This window comes from Python bivittatus, unplaced genomic scaffold (assembly GCF_059951505.1).
Source record: "Python bivittatus isolate LINGU-HERP-01145 unplaced genomic scaffold, Pbiv_v1 ctg000080_np1212, whole genome shotgun sequence".
NCBI lineage: Eukaryota > Metazoa > Chordata > Lepidosauria > Squamata > Pythonidae > Python > Python bivittatus.
In genome coordinates this window covers 47,540,858-47,562,336 of record NW_028277035.1, presented here as the reverse complement: position 1 = coordinate 47,562,336, position 21,479 = coordinate 47,540,858, and the positions used below count along the sequence as shown (strand labels likewise).

The following is a 21,479-nucleotide window of genomic DNA, read 5'->3' as shown; positions in this document are numbered from 1 at the left end:
ACAAGGCAACCCAACAATCAGATGACCAATACATTTTTATTCATTACAATTCTTTCTGTGCTGCTTTAATCATGTAACTCTAAGCAGCAAGCCGCTGGGGAGTCACACAGGAGACCATCTAGGGCACAGGCTATTGACTTCTCGTTCAGAAATATTGCATTTCCGTAGGAGCCCGTTAAAATATACCGGCCTTTGAAAATGTTCACAAAAATACTACTTGCACATTTTTTCTCCCCTAAGAACCAGCCACCATTTACACCGATACAATTACAGACTTTAGAGAGAGAAAAACAAAAACAACTTGTGAGGAATGTGAGGAAGGACAAAAACCAGTCACAGACACAGGACGGTCTGATATTTGAAGATGTAAAACAAAAATTAGGTTGGAAGAGAGCAGTATTGGGAACGTGTATGGCCAGCTGACTTTTGGATCAGGAGAACTGCATTTCATTACAGCCCCCACTTTCAACTTACCATTAAATGCACTGAATGAGCGCTGTCACTTACTGTACGTAGGGGGAGATCATTTCATCTGTTAGCATTTGTATTGCATTTTTCAATCTTCTAATTCACATCATTTTAATGTCTAATGTTCTTTGTCTTCTGCTGCATTTGCCTGATGGTGCAAAGCTCCTCCAGGAGATCGCAATCAATGTGAGCTAGTAGAGAAACCACGTTACCGGAAGGGTCCCCATATCTGTTTTGATTACAATACAACTGTAAGTAAAAGAAAGGATAACTAATGCTATATGTATGGAAAGATGCATCTGAAATGACTCTACTCTAGGGGGAGAATATCCTAGGAATTGAAAAATAACAGACAGAAAGTTTCCTTCCGCTTTTTAGGAAAATATTCACTTTTTTAAAAAAATAATTTTTATTGAAGAAATTTTTAACAAAGTGAAAATCATAAAAGAAAATAATAATAAAGAAAAATAGTAAATAGTGAAAAAAGAAAAAAGAATGGGAAGCGAAGGGAAGGGAAGGGAAGGGAAGGGAAGGGAAGGGAAGGGAAGGGAAGGGAAGGGAAGGGAAGGGAAGATTATGAAGAAGTGGCTTCCAATCTTCTTGCCAGCAGTTATAAATGCATTTATATTTTGCCCTCTCTCACTAGAAAATATTCACTTTTAAGTGACAGAGCCAAGTTTATTGGACTCTAGAACCACTAATACAGCTATTCTTTGTTTCTTCTTGTTGTTTCTTTTTCTAAAGAAAAATATAGACTAGATGAGAAAACAAATGTGTATTACAAGAGGTATGGTAATGTCTACACATATGCAATTTTGATGAGTTAGAGTGCTGTATGTATATGTGATAAAAGGCCATCTGAAAGAACCACTGAAAATTAATTCCTAAGTAGATACTCTAAGAAATGGCATGAATTTTAACCTCTGTTTGAACAAGACATTGGTCTGGATGTCCTTTTAATCTCATTGTGCTTCATTCTTTATCCTGAAAACAATAGAACAATTTCTTCTTTCCTGTCTAATGAATCTGTGAAACTAAGTTTAGTCCAGATTCCCAGACATTTCAATGCTGTACTAATAGCACAAGGAATAGAGGAGACAAGGCCTTGGATAATGCAAGAATTTACTGGCATGATTATTTTGCTTAACTTTACAAAATTTAAAAATACATGTAGCGAGTTTCAGCAAGAAAACAAATTTATGTAATGAGTTTCAGCAAAAGTAAATATTCTTAAAGAAACCTCTCTCTCTCTTTCTATTGTTTCTATAGGAAGACACCTCAGATTGTGGCAGAGGGGCCTCCTTTAGACCTTCCTTGAATATCTTGTTATGCTTGCAGTTACTTCTTCTCTATTTGACTGCAAGTCACCATCCGCTGCCCTTGGCATTTTGCCTTTGAAACGCCCATTTAGCTTAACCCATCCTTTTTATTTTATGCCCATCATCATCCCCTCCAGACTTGCTAGAGGATGACTGCTGCCTAATCCCATCAATTCTGGCTGCACCTTGGCATTCACCCATGAGGATTGTTGCTTTCTTCACTCAGAAGTCCAGAAGCTGTTCCCATTGTTTTTCCTTTTCCTCCATTCTCTCCTTGCCTTTCCAGTGTCTCTGCACAGCAGGTTGTGCTAAAGAGAGCTTTGAGATGACTAGGGGAAGCATGGACCACCGTGATCTTCTCCACACAGGGAACATTCTTGAGCTTTGATTCATTGTTCCCCTTTCCACTCATTGAGCTGTTGGCCAAATGCAAAGAACAATGGCCCCATAATTTTGTTTTTCCATTGAATCTGTGGAATTCTGGGAGACCTTTGTTAGTTTTCATCTGAAGGATTTTTATCATGGTCTTAAAAGTATTTAATCAACAATACTGACAATGTTATTGTGTCTGAAATAATGTATCTTCCCATACCAATAATGAAAACTGCAGAAACAACACAGATCACTAGAACAGAAAAAATGGAATAGTCTTGCCAAATTGATTCTGTAATCTAGCAAACCTTCCAGCCAATTCCAGTGGCTTGTCAAACTCAAAGTAATCCTAGGGTATCACCCCAACATCTCCATTCCACCAGTTCACTATGTGCTTTCCAAGGCCATCGTTATCTCTGCCTTTCATTAGGTGGATCCCATCTCCAATCAATGATGAATTATTATTTTTATCCTAAACACTTTAATCTAGATCTTTCAACATCTGATTTCCCAGCATTTAGACTGAGAGATTATAGTATTTATTGTCAGCAAGAAAGAAACATACACACAAACACAAAGGATGTCACTTGAATTTTAAGGTCAGTATTATTTATTTAAACCATTTATTCTGTAAAGAGAACTTGAAGACCAAGCAGGGCAGAAAGAAGTGCATGAAGATCCTTTTGTATACCATTCCAGTAATCCATGTATGGTTGGAGGATACAGTAGCTGAGACAATCTTTAATAAAATGAATAGCAAGATAGAATGATTCTAGCAAGTAACAATTATGGTTTCAATCCAGCAGTCCCCTTTGATTATTTTCCTGCTTCCCCCATTCCTTATTTAAATCCATTGAGAAAACAATATGAGCTATTTTAGGAGCTGTTCTCCTCCCCAAATCACTATGAAGTCTTCAGTTGGTAGTTCTGCAGTATCCAGTCTTTAAGATAAGCCAATTACGGAGGTGACTAAGACAAAGGTGAACTTCAGGTCCTTTTCTTCTAAACTCTAAAGAATATTTTCCACCACAGTGGCAACAGCACTTTGTGCCAAACCAACCCATGAAAGTGATAGCCAAAGGTTTTCTTCCTGGACTTTGTGCAGAAATCTAACCTTTTAGTGTCCTCCTTCCTCCCAATATGGAAATACGGTGGCGATGAATGGGATACAACTGGGCCTGTAAAAGTAGATGTTTTGCAGAGAGCTAATTCAGTGTCTATGTGCTTGAGCCGGGGGATATGAAAATGCTCTGCTTCACAGTGATGGCGGTTAAAACATCTGCCACTCAGCTCAAGCCCACAGAACACCTCTGCTGACTTTGCAAGCATATGTTTCATGTCTGGAATTATTATTTTAAGTGGCTGCAACCATATAATCTATTGAAGATTTGAAAGAAATTGTAATACTATAACTCATCAACCAGTGTCCTTAAAAAATGCCTGTTTTTAGGACTTGTCTTGAGCAGGTTACCAGTCTTTGTGCCTGTTAACTAGCGCACATATGGTAATAAGTATACCTTGCTACACATTATGAACTGAAATGCTTCCAGTCCCCTGACAATTCCAGAAGATCCTTCTCTTCAGCCAAATACCCCTAGTGCACTGCCTCTACACTTGAAATAGCCAGCAGAATGAGAAGAACCCTTTTTTGTTTTGTTTTGTTCCTGCTTAATATGGCAGGACAACCAGAACCTTCTGGGCAACATGAGGAACTGCAGAACAGTATGATGCAGCTTCATCAGTGAGAAGCAGTTAGCTGCAACACCAAGAACTGCAGGGTTTCTCCCCGTAGCACAAGGGTGATTTGCAGATATAGAAGCCTGCTAAAACGTTGTGCACAGCGATGCACTCATTTCCACTTCATATGCTCAGTTTTTTAATCAAAACCCTTTTTAATCCAAACTCTGACATGCTACCTGTTATGAATTACATTCAAGTATTATGAATTTCACTCGCTTTGTTACAAGAAAAGCTGGAAAGCAAACAATATGTCATAATTACTTGAATCTGAAGGTTCCTAAACAAGGCAGACAACCCAGTTTGATTAACAGAATACGTTTGAATCAGAACTTTCTGTGATCTTAGTTTCGTGGTTTAGTACTAAACCAGAACTTTGGAGTTCTGATCTCACAACTTACACTTTAATGCAGCCTCTGCCACTTATAATGGTCCCACCAGTTGTTTAATTGCAAACATAGTGCAGCTTGGGAAGTGTACAATTGTTGAATGCCAACCATTCCTAAGCCAACACTGCAGGCATATCCTTAGACAAAATTATTTACTGATGTTCTCAGAAGTAAGATTTCTGTGGTCCTCATGATATAATCTAAAGAGGGCAGCAGTGGAAAGATATTAGTGCTGTAATAATTATGCTTGTAAAGTGCAAATACGTGGTACTTGAAATTATTGTAGGAAAAAATACTTGACAAATCTGGAAGTAGAACCAGTGGTACGCTTGCTTGCTTTTCAGTAAACTTTGTCTTGAGATCAGGAAATAATTTCTTAATCTCTCAAAAACTAACTTCATTCCAGTTCCTTTGTCTACATATAACTCTCCCCCAAATGAATCCTCCTTGTTTCAAATAAGCAACTAAAAAGACCTCTCCTTCCAAGTCTACATTTTTTCCAGCCAGCTTATGTACACAACAATTGCACTGGTGCTAAGGATAGTAGTTCTGCTTCATTGGCTTTGTATAGATTACTACAGAAGTAAACTGGGAGATTATAAATACGTAGCTCTAACTAACTCTGATGTACAGTAGAGATCGCACCATTATTCCTTGTGTATACTACCAGTGGTAAGCAGTTGTACTGGTTGTGGATACACTCTCAGAATCTCCCTGGTCTCTTCTGAGCAGAGACTACAAAATTGTGCCAAATTGTGTGGTTGTTTTGTGATGTGGGCAACTGTCTGTAGTGTGCTTGGCTGAAATCCCCCAGATTCATTCCACATACGTCTGAGTAAAACCTTTGTCTTCCTTATGCCACTTTGTCTGTGACTGTTTGGCTAGTGCTCTGGAGCCAGTATATATTCATCAGTAACAGATGTTCAGAGATGGACAAATTTGGAGCACAGAGTGTATACATGGAAATGGCATCAGACCTGAAGTGCTTCTCATTCATACAAGAAGCTGATTAGGTAACACGGCCTTTCCCTGCTTCTGAATACCTTACCACATTACCTGTATTGATGGCCATGACACACTTCTTGGTCAGCCACAAGACTCTTTGTTCTTGCTATAACCAAATTATTCAAGGTCAAAGTTAAAGTCTGCTGGGGTTGAACTGGTGTTATTTTTGTCCTTGACTTTTGGCTGGTGCCCTCAGAGATGTTATTATTTCAACATACCCAATGAAATCTTATATTGCAGTTACAATGAAGCACACTCTGCTGTTTACATAAATATACGTACAGGTGTGTTTATGTATGTAATAATCAAGGACAAGTAAAAAAAAATGTGATTGACATCTATAATGGTGCAAGTATATCTTGTAATTCCTATGGTTTTTCCTTTCTTGAGGTGAGTCCGTTTCTAGACACCTTTGTTTAAAGAGAATATTTATGCCACTGATGAAAACATTGATTTGGTCCTCAGGCTTCCTTCTTTTTCATCCTAGATTTAGATCTGCCTGCTTTAAAACAAAATTTTAAAGCCCCACCCATACATCTATTATTATTATTATTACTGATCTAACTCTGAAATGTCAAGAAATCTGGAGGCAGCAGGGGAAGGATGGTTTAGTAGCATCACTGGTTGTAGCCAACAACTACTCTGCACAGGCAGCTTTTGTTACAAACACACAGAACTGGTTTCTCCTGAGCTCAGTCCAGAATGGATAATTTATCTTAATCAGACATCATGATATTTTGCTCATATGCGGTAAAACACTGAATTGATATACCTCTGGGCACATGTGAGACAATGACTCTCAACTTTCAGAACAAGTGTTCCTCTAGGACAGCAAAGCTCATGCAGAGGAAATTGTGAGCAATGTTGATAAAAGAGTCCCTCACAACCGAGCTAACTGCAGAGGACCACCTATAGAACAATATTATCCTTTCTAATAATTATGGCATTTGCTCAGCTTAAGCTGGAGTGCATTCACTTTCAGTCTTGGTAAAAGTTTCATCAGGTTTGTTTGTTTTTTAATTTCTGGGTGCATATCTAGCCAAATAACTCCCTCACCATTAGTTGATTCTAGACTCAGGTTCGGAGGGGAAGGGAGATGGCAGAACAGAGAATACTAGAAGTGAAATACAAAAACAGTCCCACAGCAGAGGACATACTGTAAGATAGCATATTGTAGAAATTGCCTTGATCACTACATATCAAACATGATTCAGCCTCTTCATTTATCAGTCAGGGAATCACTGAGTACCATGTCAGAGGAATGCTGCCCTGCCTCCAATTAGTTCATTTGCAATATATGCAAAAACCACAGCAAAGGGATCACTGGTTAGAAAAGGGTTCTGTTATTTACCTATACATTCAATAGTAGTCTTTTCTCACATTTTTCACAATTAGTACAAAAAGGAAGAAAGGTTCTGAGGGCCAGTTTTCCAGAGTTAGAAAACTGGCATTTGGAAGGTGAAACTATAGCCCAGTTTTCAATACAAGTAGATGATTCCATTTTTTGAGAGGGGGTTGGGGTGGGCAAGATTGATGTTTGTGCATGAGTTAATCGTATTGCAATATGTGCAGGTCTGGACAGAAATAAATACTTTGCTCTTTCCCTGCTATGGTAGCAAAATTTGCCTTCTAAAAATGAGCTCTTCAGATGCATATGTAAATAGGAGACTGAGCTAGGCAACAACCAGCTCTTTCCAAATAGTTGTTCAACTGTAAACTGGAACTGGCATACCCATTCGCATAATTTGTGTTATCTGCAGCTTATCTTAGAGTCTGAATGGTTGGTGCTATGTCCCAGTCAGAATCACTTGTATATTGTCATTAAGTCTTCCTCCAGTCTTTTTTTTTCCCACTGATGATGGATGAAGTTGGTATTGACAGGGGAAGATACACTGGGAGGTGGGAAGCCAAGAGCACAACCATTTTGCTTCTCTTCTGTCTCCTGAGGAAATTAGAAGTTTCACAGGCTGCAGGAAACAGAATGGTAATATTTTCCAAAGCTCTGAAGGCAGAAAAATATAGCTCTGAAAAGAAAGTAAAAGATGATGAAATGGGAGGAATTAAAAGGAATATTCAGTTGACATGGTGGCATCAACAAAGAAAAATCTCATGTAAATACTAAGCCATGCAAGGAGTTATAAACTTGGATTAAGCCAATTTCCTGAATTCAGAGAAGTAGGAAAGATGCTTTGGAGAAAATGAATCTGCAAAAAAAAAAAAAAAAAGTCTCTAGAGAGCAAGAGACCTGGCTATTAAAGGGAAGATTGAAGACAGTAAAAGCCAGTAAATTATTTTGACCTTGTCAGTCCCAGTTAGAAACCCTTTTTCTAGCAAAAGTAAAGGACTGTGTGAAAATAAATTCCATCGGCCCTATGTGCTGATTTCTTCATACAAAGGCATCATAGCAGAGGTGAGACATAGCCATTTTTCAAACCACCTAACATGACTAATTCCTTTTAAAATCAGTTTGGACAAAATTTGTGGTAGGGTAGAAGGTTGGAAAAGGAGGGGGAGAGCCATGATCCTGACAAGATCTTGGAAATTTGACTCCAGAGTCAAGGGACAAGGAGGTGATTCATTGATAATGACAAGGTTAAAGGTCATTTTGCTTGTAGCTTTTTCAGTGTGTGTTTGGTTATGTCTATGGGAACTGTGCTTTGACCAGATGGCTGGCTGTGTTACCAGGAGTGTATGTAAATCTGTAGTCTAGTTGGGTGCTGCTCATCTGAGAAAAAAATGAAAAAAATATACATATCTATAAATATATATATTATATTTTAAGTTAAGAAATAAAATAAAACATCAAGTTGCTCCTCTTATAGCTGCTTGAATCCTATTCCTATCATTCTTCACTTAAAAAGCTTTCTCCCAATAATTCATTTTTTGTTACTTTAATTTTTTTTTTGTACAGAAGAGTTGGAAAATTTTAAAAAAGACTAAAATCTTTGTAAAATATTGTGTGTGTGATTCCTTGTAAAATATTTTCAAATTGTTTATTACAGAGGATCAGTTATTAAATAATGTTCATATTTTCACTTCAAATGCAGTGGTTCTTTTCCTTGATTATTAAATGGTAAAAACAGATGGACAGATAAAATTCTCTTATAATAATTTGATATTTACTGTTCCTGGTTTCTCAAGTCATAATTCACTGAATGAAAACAATTAAGAATCAATAGTTTTGCAATCTATCTATTTTAAGTTGCAGTCAGATTTCTGAAATGGGGCTTAATTCATGGTCCTCTGTTAGTTCAATATTTGAACAAGAGTTGTAAAACTTTTTTTTTTCTTAGTCCCATCAGTTAGCTTTGCAGCTATAGCTTTCTTTCCTTACTAACAACATAGGCAGAAATAGGTAACAGAATTTTGTCATGGTCCTCTAACCGTTCCCCATCAGTCTACAATTTAAAACATTGAAGTAGTTGCCGTTAAGCAACTTCAAATTGTTTTCTTTTGATCTTCCTCTCCAAAATAACAACAATACCCCACTAATTATCTTTTCCAGATACTATGCCATATGCTGGAGGTTCATATTTGCAAGTCTGTGCCTTTTGTTTATAAGCAAACTTTTTTTAATGTACACTTCCATTTATACATATTTGCCGAGCATGGCTGATTATATCAATTGGTGAATATAGAAAGATATGGTTTCAAAATGTAAATACGTCATATAATTAAACACTTTCAGAAAACAGATCCTCTGAGGTTAATTATTTTGACATATCCCAAAAGAAAGGCTACTTTATAATGTTTGAGTTAAGCTGTCATCAGCTTTGCAGATAAGCAAGTGAAAATGTTTGCCTAATATATATGTCTAAACAAACTTGCTTGTTATTTCTAACATACCGATGTCCTGAAAAGGCAGTGATGGCATGATGGAGATGGCAATTACAATGTCCTGGTCTGGTTGTTACATAGAGACAGAAATGGGAAATACAAGTACTTTTATCCTTTATTGTGTTGGGTTTGTAAAAAATTGACAGAGAACACTGACTCTGCAGTGCGTGGAAACACCTTTGTCCTTATATAAATAAGATACCTAAAACTAAGTATAAGAAAAGAAGAAATGAGAATTCTGAAGACTACATTGATTCTATTGCTGACAGATTATAATGAACTGAAGCAAATAATTGGTGGGAAACACAAGACACTTGGGCCACACAGTGCACCTGATGTACCCGATACCTACAACCTTTTTTCCTCCTTGCTTGCCTGGGCTCTTTTGATTCCACTGCATTACCACCATTCTTGATTTCCTAGAAACTACTATTACTGTAGACCAGTGTTTCTCAACCTCAGGAAATTTGTGTGGACTTCAACTCTCAGAATTCCTTAGCCAGCATGCTGGCTAGGGAATTCTGGGAGTTGAAGTCCACACATCTTCAACTTTTTGAGGTTGAGAAACACTGCTATAGACTCCAGCCACCCTAGCATCCCTGCTGTGAATAAGCCCCAAAAAAAGATGCTCTGACTTCAGTGTTGGGCAAGCTCAATGGTGATTGGGCCTTGAATAAGGATACAGTAATTCCTATAAAGAGACTAAAAACTTTGGGGCTCAAAAAAGATAACACAATCACCTCATCTAAACTTGTTGGAGGATCTGTTAAGTGTAAAATAATGAACTGGGGATTAAGAATCTAGCCACCCCCATTTAACCCCCCCCCCCCCGGGCCAGTGGAGAACCGCGGGGTCTCTCCAGTGTGAGTCTGGGACCCTCCTGGGAGTGAGAGTCTGGGAGGGAGTCTGGGAGTGTATGAGGATACCAGGATCCACCTTCTGGGTGGGAGACAGGAGGTGTGAGGGAGTGAGTGGGATGCCCACCCTGCCAACTAGTGAGAGAGGTCGTTCAGGGTGGCAGAGGGTGTGTGGGGGTGTAAGGTCCGGTGGGGGGTGGGTCCTGGCGGCACCAAGAGCATGAGCTGGTGCACTGGGGCGACCCTCCCTCACCTGTGAGCGTTTGGGTGTGAATGAGGATGACTGGTTGGAAGGAGGAACCCTTGCCCCGGATTATGGACCCCGGAGGTCCAGGATTGGAGATATTTGGGCCCGGAACCCCTGGGGACTATGCAGTGGGCTACACTATCAAGGTGGTGATGGGTAAGGGATGATATGGCGGGAGCTGGAGGGCGGGCCATCTTCAAGGAAGATGCCCCCGGTGTTTGTTACCGGTGGTGTGTTCCGGCCCTCCTGGCTCATTCCCAGGCCCTGGTCAGCAGGTTCGTAGGGGCCCTGGCCTTCAGCTGCTGCTGCTTAATGCCAGGTCGGTTAACAACAAGGCCCTCCTCATATGTGACTTGATCACCGAGGAGGGGGCAGACCTGGCATGCATTACCAAGACCTGGCTGGGGCCCGAGGAGGGGGCGCCCCTCTTGGAAATGTGCCCAGCTGGGTTCACGGTGTGGCACCAGCCACGGTGCCAGGGCAGGGGAGGAGGGGTGGCTGTTGTGATCCAGGGATCTCTAGTGGCCTTCAGGGGCATTGCTCCACAAGTTTCTGGCTGTGAGACACTGTTCATTAGGTTGGGTTCCCGTGAACAGTTTGGAGTTCTGCTATTGTACCAGCCTCCCTGCTGCATGGCAGCCTCCCTGCTTGAGCTGCTGGAGGCCATCTCAGGGCTGGTGGTGGAGTTCCCCAGGCTTATGGTTCTGGGGGACTTCAACCTGCCATCCCTGGGGCAGTCCTCGGACGCAGCTCGGGAGTTCATGGCTACCATGGCAGCCATGGGCCTGTCTCAAATTGTGTGGGACCCAACCCGAGACAGTGGCCACATGCCGGATTTGGTTTTCTTGTTGGAGCAATGGCAAAGTGATCTGAGGGAAGATTTACAACTTTTCCCTTGTCATGGTCAGATCACATCCTGGTGACCCTGACTTTCTCCTATACCACCCCCCTCCGCAGGGAGGCAGGACCCATGCAATTGGTCTGCCCCCGGCGCCTGATGGACCCGTCAGGGTTTCAGAGGGAGCTGGGGGATATTCCCATGGACCTGCTGCACGGTCCAGCAGAGGCCTTGGCTGCTGCCTAGAATAGGGAGGCAGCCAGGGCCTTGGACAGGATCACGCCTATGCGACCTCTCTCGCCACATCGGCCCCAACACTCCCCGTGGTTTACGGAGGACTTGAGGGTGCTGAAGAGGGTCAATAAACGTCTAGAGCACCACTGGAGGAAGACAAAGACCGAATCCGACCAAACACGGGTTAGAGCCGCTATCAAGCCCTACATTGTGGCAATAAGAGCGGCGAAGTGCCAATACTCATCCGCCCTTATTGCGTCCACAGAATGCCACCCAGCGGCCCTGTTTAGGATCACTAGGTCCCTCCTTGGCAAGGGGGATGTGGGGGTTCATTTGCAGGGCCGTGCAGAGGAATTTTCGGAGCATCTGCGGGACAAAGTCGCTCGGATTCGTTCCAAGTTAGAGTCCGAGCATGAGGCAGGGTCTGGGGAGATACCGGGGGACCATTCTTACCCAGTTATCTGGGAACAGTTTGATCCTGTTGCTCCTGAGGAAGTGGACAGGATCCTGGGGACTGTGAAGGCCACCACTTGCCATCTTGACCCTCCTGGCTGGTGAAAGCAGCTCGGGAGGTGATGTGGTTGGATTCAGGCGATGGTTACTACATCCTTGCAGGAGGGAGTGTTTCCAGCTGCCTTTAAGGAGGCTTTGGTGCACCCCCTCCACAAGAAACCCTCCCTGGATCCTACTGTACTGGACAATTTTCGTCCAGTCTCCCACCTCCCCTTTTTGACACACTCCAAAAAGCTCCATCACAGCTCCAAAGGGTTCTGGAGGAAATGGATTATCTGGACCCTTATCAGTCAGGTTTCAGGCCCGGTTATGGAATGGAAACAGCATTGGTCGCACTTATGGATGATCTCTGGCAGGAGCGGGATGGTGGAAGTGCAAACATCCTTGCTCTCCTTGATCTCTCAGCGGCTTTCGATACCGTCAACCATGGTATCCTGTTAGGACAACTCAGGGAATTGGGGGTGGGCGGCACAGTATTGTGCTGGTTCCCCTCCTTTCTTCAGGGCCAATCCCAATCGGTGGTGATAGGGAGCAACAGGTCCCATCCTCGGCCCCTCCTTTGTGGGGTGTCGCAGAGTTCAGTTCTTTCTGCTCTTTTTCAACATCTACATGAAACCGCTGGGTGAGATCATCCACCATCATGGGATGAGATATCATCAGTATGCTGATGATACGCAATTATACATCTCCATCCCAGGTGAAATAAGTGATGCCGTGGCCACCCTTTCACAGTGCCTGGAGACTGTAAGGGTCTGGATGGGGAACAACAGGCTTCAGCTGAACCCTGGTAAGTCGGAGTGGCTGTGGGTTAATAGCTCCTCTGTATCCGGGACTTTGTCATCTTTGGTGCTGGATGGGGTAGCACTGCCCCAGACAGAGCCAGTGCGTAATCTGGGGGTCCTCCTAGACTCACAGCTCCTGCTTGAAGAGCAGGTGGCAGCCGTGGCAAGGAGGGCCTTTGCACAACTTTGGGTTGTGCATCAGTTACGCCCTTTCCTGGATCGGGATGCCCTTCGAACAGTCACTCATGCCCTTGTTATCTCCCAGACAGACTACTGCAATGCACTCTACATGGGGTTACCCTTGAAGAGTATCCGGAAGCTACAGCTGGTCCAGAATGCAGCAGCACGGGCTATTTTTGGAGCCCCAAGAAGGGCCCATGTAATGCCATTGCTCTGCGAGCTGCATTGGGTACCAGTTTGCTTCTGGGTCCAATTCAAGGTGTTGGTTATCACCTTTAAAGCCCTACATGGCATGGGGCCAGGCTACCTGAGGGACTGCCTCACCCCCATGACTTCAACCCATCCCACCTGATCACACAGAGAGGGCATGCTTCAGACCCTCTCAGTAAAAGAACTCTGATTAGCGGGGTCCAGAAGGCGGGCCTTCTCTGCGATAGCCCCCATTCTGCCCCCAGAGGTGCAGTTGGCCCCCTTACTCCTGGCCTTCTGAAGGGCTTTGAAGACCTGGTTCTGTCACTTGGCCTGGGGTGGGGAGGGAATGCTTCAAGCGTGGGGATGGCTAGCCCCATAGAGGCCTGCTGCCTTCAGCCCCAGATTCTTCATCTTCTTGGACTCTCCTTTTCCTTTTTTAGTAATGTTTTTTAAATTTTGATGTTTTATGTATTTATATATATTTATGGTTTTAATGTTTTGTGTGAGTCGCCTAAAGTCCCCCATTGGGGGGAGATGGGTGGGGGAGAAATTTAATAAATAAAATAAATAAATAAAAATAATTGTGTTACTATGCAAGTAGAGTTCAAGGTATACTGTGCAGGGAGTCTCCTCTGTGAGATCATTAACAACTTTTTCATTTACACAACAAAAGAATACATCATGAATATACATAATTGATCTAGGAGAGATAAACATCATAGAAAAAAATGAGAGAGAAAGCTGATCATTCAAAGCTGATCTAGTAAACCCAGCAAAGTAACACATAAACATAAGAATATACTATATAAGTACATACATTTTTTTCATTTCCGCCCTCCACCTTAGAACTGTTCTATAATGGAGCAAATAATGCTCCAGTGCCTGCATGCTACTCCAGCAAGACCATGTTCACTTAAAAAAAAGGATTATTAATCTCTTAATAATAAAGGTGGCAACAGCTATGCTACTATATATGGCTGCCGTTTTTTTCAAGTACAAACTGTGATGCAGTTAGCAACTAAAATGTAGTGCTTAGTTTTACAGACTCTGTCATTGTACCCATAGTGTACCTGCTCTCCAGACTTTAAAGAAGCTTGTCTTTTTCCAGTAGGAAACTGGAAGTCTGCAAAGGATCAGCCTAATGTTTATTTCCCAGAATGACCGAGGCCCACAACTGAGTCCCATTCGCATTCTTAGGGAATAAACGGGATGGATGGCTACAGCCCAGGGCTCTATTTGGAAGGGAGCCCATCTGCCTGGAAAAGACAAAGACAGCCAGAAATGATGAGAGCAGGCTGAGTGGAGGTTGCAGAGGGTGGCATATAGCCATTTGCTACTTCAGGGCTTTGCCACGGATCAGGGCTGATTAAAATGTCAAATGCAACCAATATCCCAAATGGTTAGGGATGCTAGGCTTCAAAAATTCAGAGCTACCTGCTCTGCTCATACAAAAATTCACCTTCCTTAAGTAACATATGCAACATTAATGCGGGAGGAAAAAAACCCTCCTGCAAGTAAACCATTACTTAGAAAGTGTCAGGCCCAAGCTAAGAGCAAAATGTACTGGATATGGCTAGTGCCAAAGTGCAATTTTAATTATTGATTCCACTTGCTAAAAGAATCTCATTTCTACTCTGTGCTCTCCATTGCCTTATACCTATGACATACCACTTCAAATCAGGATTGTATTCTGATGATCAGATAGTTGGAAGAACAGATGGCTCTGTGCCAGGTAGCTCTGGAGCTAACAGGGATCTAAAAACTTCAAGAGCCACAGGGATACCACCAAAAGAGCACTCTTGAATTAAAAGACATCAAAGGCGCTGTGATCTGGTCAGCCTGGGTAGCAGCAGCTGAGCACTGATATGGGGGGGAAGGGAGATGGTATAGTGTGTAAGAGATGCCCTTTGCTGCTGTCCCCCATGCCTACCAGTTAATACTGTAATAATAATACTTTTATTGGTAGCCATTGGGCCATATCAGAATATAAAATACAGAACAATAAGACCATGTATAACAAAACAGAGTAAAGGGCAGAATTAAAAAAGAATTATGAATAACATTTCTGTGTCACTCCTACAATTTACCCCAGTCAGGTCCACATATGCAATTCTCAATTGCACTGTTTTGTTCATATAAAGGGCTGTGTTATATGTAATACTTGGGTTCTGGCCGCTATGAAATAGGTTGTTTTAATGTATGAATCCCAATAGGCCATTAGTCTAATGTGTGATCCAAGATACTGATCTCTCTCTCTCTTACACAGTTGGCATTGAAATAATGTATGAGCTATGTCCTCTGACTCTGGAGCTTCACAAGTACCAGTACATTCATCACAAGGAATTGGGTTAAAATTTCCATATTTAACCATTGGGTCCAGCTGCTCAAATCTCACTTGAGTAAATACCCTCCCCCCCCCCCCGGCAAGATGTTTGGGCATTTCTGTATTAAATATTTTGCAATTTGGAAGGCGCGTTTATAGCGGCTCATCCATTTCAATGTGCCAGCCTTATTGAGGGTAGCTATCTCTCTGAGCTTCTATATCCAAAATTCTTTGTGCATTAGTCTTTAACGTTAGTTTAATTTTCCAAGAAACAGGGAGACCACAACTCCTAATGGAGTTTGTGAGTTGTGCAATCCAAGCAGTCTCTAACTGAGAATTAGTGTTTTCTATTAGACAGCCTATTAATTGTTGGGCAGCTTTTAAACATCGGTTTAGCAATCTTCAAAATGAGGGCTAAACCTGTGTTCAGCAGAAGCCTGAACTGAGAAGCCTGGGAAGAGGATTTGCACCAATTGGCTCCCTCTCTTGCTTCAACACACAACCCCCTGTACCTATCTGCTATCGCTCGGGCTATTTTTAAATACAGGTAGTCCTTGCTTAACAATCGTTCCTTTAATGACTGTTCAAAGTTACGACAGCCTTGGAAAGGGTGCTTTATGGCCCATAAACCACTTCTGGCCATTGTAAAATGTTGTCCCCCCACTCCATGGTCACGTGACTGCATTTTGGGCACTTGGCAACTGGCTCGCATTTACAATTGGTTGCCAAGCACCCCGCGATCATGTGATTGCCATTTGTAATCTTCTCTGCTAGCTTCCCCAGAAAGTCAATCGGGAAGCCAGCAGGGAAGGCTGCAAGCAGAGGGAACGGAGGGGAGCTGAAATCCTTCTGCGGTCTGCAGGAACAGAGCTCAGATCCTGAAGATTTGAGCTCTGTTCCTCTATGAAGGATTTCCCCTTGATGCACAGAGGGGTGGGGAAACCCCTCGGTGGTCTGCAGGAATGGAGCTCAAATCCTGAAGAGCCCAGGCAATCCAGCCCCACAAAGGATTTCCCCTCCATGCACGGGGGGGGGGGACCCTTCAGTGGGCTGCAGGAATGTTTGAGAATGACAGGGCTGCCTGGGTCATTAAGCAGACAGAGCTGAAATCCTTCAGCAGGCAGCCCTTTTGCTCCATCTGCTTAATGACCCAGGAGATTGTTTACCAACTGCAACAGAGAGTGCCCAGATTCCAGTCACTGAGTGAAGAAATCACATGGGTGTCTCACTTAATGACCACTTCGCTCAATGATTGAGATTCTAGTCCCAGTTGTGGTTGTTAAGCGAGGACTACCTGTATAGCATTAAAAAAAAAAAAGCTAAACCTGTGTTTAAAAATAGTCTGAGGGATGACAGGGTGATATGGGAGTGCTGCGTGGTGAAGCGGGATAAAGCTGACCGAATGCACTGCACAACCCATCCCGTGTCTACCTGTCAACACTTTGAGCTGGCTCGCTACATTTTTCTACCTCTCCAAGCATAGGAAATCAGCTGCCAGGATTGAGGATATGATAGTTGAGGGAGAAGAAAGGCAGTTCTCTCAAAAAACCCAAATTTCCAAGCCAATGAAGCAGCTGATCCATAGGATTGGAGCCTCCTCTCCCTTCATCTGCTCTCCTCCTAGATCTTGCAACTGATTCTCAGGCAGGGAGAGGTGGCAGATGAAACGGAGGTAATTCTGACAGATGCTTAAAACCTGAGCTGACCCAGGCAAAGGGCAAGGGTGGGGTTAATTCTTTAAATTTGTGACATTTTGCCTGTAAACCCAGTATTTAGGCATTTGTCAAAACCACTGCCAATCACAGCAAGATAGAACAAAAATAACTTGCTAGCGACAGAACTGGTTAAAGTAACCCATTCTTGATGGGGAGGGACAAGTCACAAATAAATCTGCAGGGCTGTTCTGAGGATTATTCTACGCACTGGTGGACAAAATTGCTCAGATTCCTCTGAGTCAGACTTGAACTGGATATGTCCTGCTGAGTTGGCCGAGGCATGGTTCCATCTTGTAACCTGAGAAAGTGGACAGATCTTTAGTCACCTGAGTTTTAGACCCATGCCTTTCCTGGTTGGTGAAGGCCTCCCAGGCAGTGATGTTGGTTGGATGCATGTGGTGATAAATTCATCCTTGAAAGATGAGTGGTTCTACCTGCCTTGAAGGTGGGGATGTGCCCCTCTTCAAGATGTCATCCAATGGTTCTGAATAACTTTCCTCCAGTCTGCAACCTTCCCGTTCTAGATAAGATTGTTGAGAAAGTAGTCGGACTACATCTCCAGAGGGTTGTGAAGGAAACAGATTATATGGACCCACTGCAGTCAGGTTTCAGGCTGGGACACAGTATGGAGACATCAACACTTCTTGATGAGTTCTGGCAGAGCTGATATGGGGGTGTTGCGACCATCCTAGTCCTCTATGATCTCTCAAAGGTTTCCAGTACCATCAATTACTGTACTCCCTGGACTAGCTTTGGGGCCTGGGAGTTGGAGGCACAGAGTTGTGATTCTCTTTTCTATGGCCAGTTCCACTCACTGCTGACAAGTGGAGAGAGATCCAACCTGAAGCCCTGGTTTGCAGGGTGCCTCAGATCTCAACACTCTTGCCTCTTTTTAACATCTACATGAAACTGCTGGGTAAGGTCATCCAGCAACAGAGAGTCAGGTAACATCAATACTTTGATAATACTCAGGGGTACATCTTAACCTCTGGTTGACCAAGTAATGCTGCCAAACTATGTCTCAGTGCCAGGAGGCTGTTCAGATGTGGCCGAAGAGGAACAGGCTCAAATTGAAACCTGAGAAAAATCAAGTGATTATGGGTCCATGGTTCTTCTGGTCCTGGTGATTTTCCAACCTTGGTTCTGAAGTGGGTTGTACTTCCCCATTCAGAGTTGGTCCACAATTTGGGGATCCTCCTGAACTTACTGTTCTTGATCAATGAGCAGGTGGCAGGTCATGAGGGGTTTTCACATGGATTTATCTGGTGTGGTGTGCCAATTGCACCCATTCTTGGACAAGAGTCTTTCACACTTTGGTCTTTCACACTTTGGTCATCTTATGTGTGGATTACTGCAACATGCAGCTGTCCTTGGAGACTGCTCAGAAGCTACAGCTGATCCAGAACACTGGTGTGAGCAGTTATGGGTGCACCTTGATACACCCATATTTCACACAAGCTGCACTGGTTATCAGTGAACTCCTGGGTATAATTCAAGGTGCTAGTTACCACCTATAAAGCCTTTCATGGCATAGGGCTTGGCTATATGAAGGACTGCCTCTCTCCAATTATTTCTGTTCATCCTGTAAGATTAGACAGGGTGGGTACCCTATGGATTTTATCCATTAAGAAATCCCATCTGATGAAATCTAGGGATTACACCTTCTCTGTTATGGTGCCTGCTCTCTGGAATAGTGTCCCTTTACAGGTTCTGACCACTCTGACCTTGCAGGCTTTTAGATGTTCTTTAAAAACTTGGCTTTTCCCCCAAGCCCTGGGATAGATTGTAGTGTGCCTACTATTTTTTTTCTTGTGATGTGTGTTTCCTCATATAAGTGATGTTCTTTCTTGTTCTTTCTTGTTTTTTTAGGTATTGTACTGGCCAGAGTAGGCTTTGAGTTATAAATCAAAATTATAAATAAACAAAAAGATAAGTTGGGACTTAAATCAGAGGAAGCAAACTCTGTGCTGGTTTACTTTTTCTGCTGCTTGCAGACAGGTGGAAAGTACTTTAAGTCATGGGGAAGAACCCAAACAAAAATTTATGCTACACTATTTTTACAGACCTACAAAACTGCTGATTTTTCCTTATATTGTGTTTCCAAAACCTGAACAAGCATGTCATTAATCACTTTTACTATAACAGCTATAGCTGAGCTAACTACTATTTGCCAGCAGAAAATCTGCTGCTCTCGTTGCTGATTCCTATTCTGCTATAGTAACAAAGGCAGGGAATGGTGCTGTCTTTGCTTATTTATTGCAGATCAAATTAAGAAAAGTGACTGATGAACTCCCCTGGCTTTGCTTTTCCTCCTACCAATAGTCAGCTGGCAAGAAAACTACTGTACCAATCACTTGCCCAAGCATGGGTGGGGCAAGCTTGAATGGGTGCTCAGAATGGTGGGGTTAGCCACCTTTCAGACTGCCTGACCAACAGGTGGCAAATGGTAAAGTGGGAGCAGCTTTAAGCTGGAGGGAGCTTTCCTGATGCTCCTTCAAACCCCTTCTCTGCGCCCGTTGCCTCTGAGTCAGGCTATTTCTCAATAAGAAAGCGCTCTTCTGAACTCCCTCTAAATTTGGTTCAGAAATAGCCTGACTGACAGATAATAGATCAAGAGGGCTGTGGGATGAAGCAGGAAGGAGATCTCCCAAAGCTTGGCACAACTCCTCATCTTCACCTGTCTTTCAGGCTATTTCTAAACACGGATGTAGTTCTCTTCTGAAAAACTGCAAAACTCTGCATTCAAAAAGAGCCCGGCTGAGAGGTAAAAGGCATGGAGGAGGTGCAGATAAAGTGCAAGGAAGTGATGATTAACAGATGAGCTTTGTCCCTGACTGGGGCTGCAAAAGAATGGTGATGCTGATGGACAGTGATGAAGAACGTACACAACAGAGCAGACTCTTTGATTCATGCAGCTGTGCTTGACCCATATGTAATAACAGCAATCATCATCACTGCCAACGCCAGAACAGGCTGGGCAAAATGGCACCCACCCAGCCTAACCACTAAGGGGGACATAAGTAACCATGTGGCATTGCACGAATGGCTATAGAAATTGCAGAGACTCATCCTGGTAGTATTACCCCCTCAGAGCTATAATTGTAATGCTCTTCATAATAAAAATAAGAAGTAAAATACATGGCCATGCAAAAACCCTTGTCAGCAGAAGCAAAGAAAAACCTATAATGTACTCAATGGCGGCAGAATTAGCTAATATGCAACTGGTGGAGCCTGGCTCTCTTTTCCAGTTTAAATACACTTTCTGTACAGCACAGGACTAACACTCTTTCAAAACAGTGTTTTGTATCCATGTTATAAGGATCTTGTTAATCCTTGATAAGCCTCACAGAAAGCACACCGTTCAAGCATTACATGGGAAGAGTCCTCTCTGGAAGTCAGGTATCTAGTCTCTTCTGCAGTCCAGGTCAGATGGCAATGGGAACAGTGCCCAGTGACTGGAGCGGAGGAGCTTGCTCACAACAACTTAAAAAGGCCAATGGGAGCTTGGCAGATTGCAACCTGACTGCACCAACAATCAAAAAATGAAGTGTGCCAGAACGTGCCTTCAGGAAAAAATGTAGCAGGAGAGAAAACATTACTTGAACACTAAAACACTTAAGGACAACTGTAAGCTGCTATCTCAGGAAGGGGGGGGGGAACAGTTTTGGGGCATGTTAATGCAATGGTTAGAGGGCAGGTAAGGAAATCCAAAATAAATACCAGGCTTCATATTTTGGATGTTCACACTATCTCTGACAACAACCCAGAAATGAAATTTTCCACCTCTTCAATGAGTGCAAAGCCAGAATCTTTCTAATAAGCAACTTGATAAGTTAAGACCGTAATTATGCTATCTCCATCCCAAAAATACAGAATGTAAGCATATTTAAGAAAAGTAGAGCTGTATATTCCATTCTGCAGTGCTCAGCCAACTTCTCAATAGCCATTATGCTATCCAGCAGGGTGATCATTTCATCAGGGATAACTGAAGTATAAGCCATAGCTACTTCTAGAATATTTGCAACATTTCTTATGACAAAATTTCATTATATGAAATGAAGGAGGATGTCCTTGACATCCAGTTCCTCTCTAATTACATTACAATACAAACACTGGGTGCAAGTGAGAATCAGAGTTGATTCTAAAAATAGCCTATTTGGGCATCACCGACAGGCACAGCCACTTCCTGAAACAGTCGTCATCATGCCTCCATGTACTGTATGTCTTGTCCTGGCTATGTCCCCAAGAATGTGGGACTCTGAAATACATGCTATAAATCATGCTGTTTAAACATGAGAGTGCAAAAGCATTCCTGACATGTTTTCATCACCAGCCAAAAGCAAATGAGTTCACTTACACTAATGGGATAAAGTGTGCCAGATCTTCCTCTCTGCAGCCAGGGCCTGTCAGGATACGGAGAAAACTAGTTGGCTGAGGTGCTGGGAGACTGTAAGTTTTAGTTCTCCATTAG

General features: G+C 42.7%; 1 protein-coding gene across 2 annotated transcripts in view; it reads left to right on the top strand.

Annotated features, from left to right (window-relative positions):
- The window catches only part of CACNA2D2 (calcium voltage-gated channel auxiliary subunit alpha2delta 2), a 656,510-nt gene extending 653,589 nt beyond the window's left edge, over positions 1-2,921 (top strand). For both annotated transcript variants that reach the window (XM_088134018.1, XM_088134017.1), the window contains 2 exons: positions 631-719; positions 1,738-2,921. In XM_088134018.1, the coding sequence (XP_087990144.1) occupies positions 631-719; positions 1,738-1,866 (218 nt within the window). In that variant the 3' untranslated portion in view covers positions 1,867-2,921. The remainder of the gene's footprint in view (positions 1-630; positions 720-1,737) is intronic.
- The last annotated feature ends 18,558 nt before the right edge of the window (positions 2,922-21,479 follow it).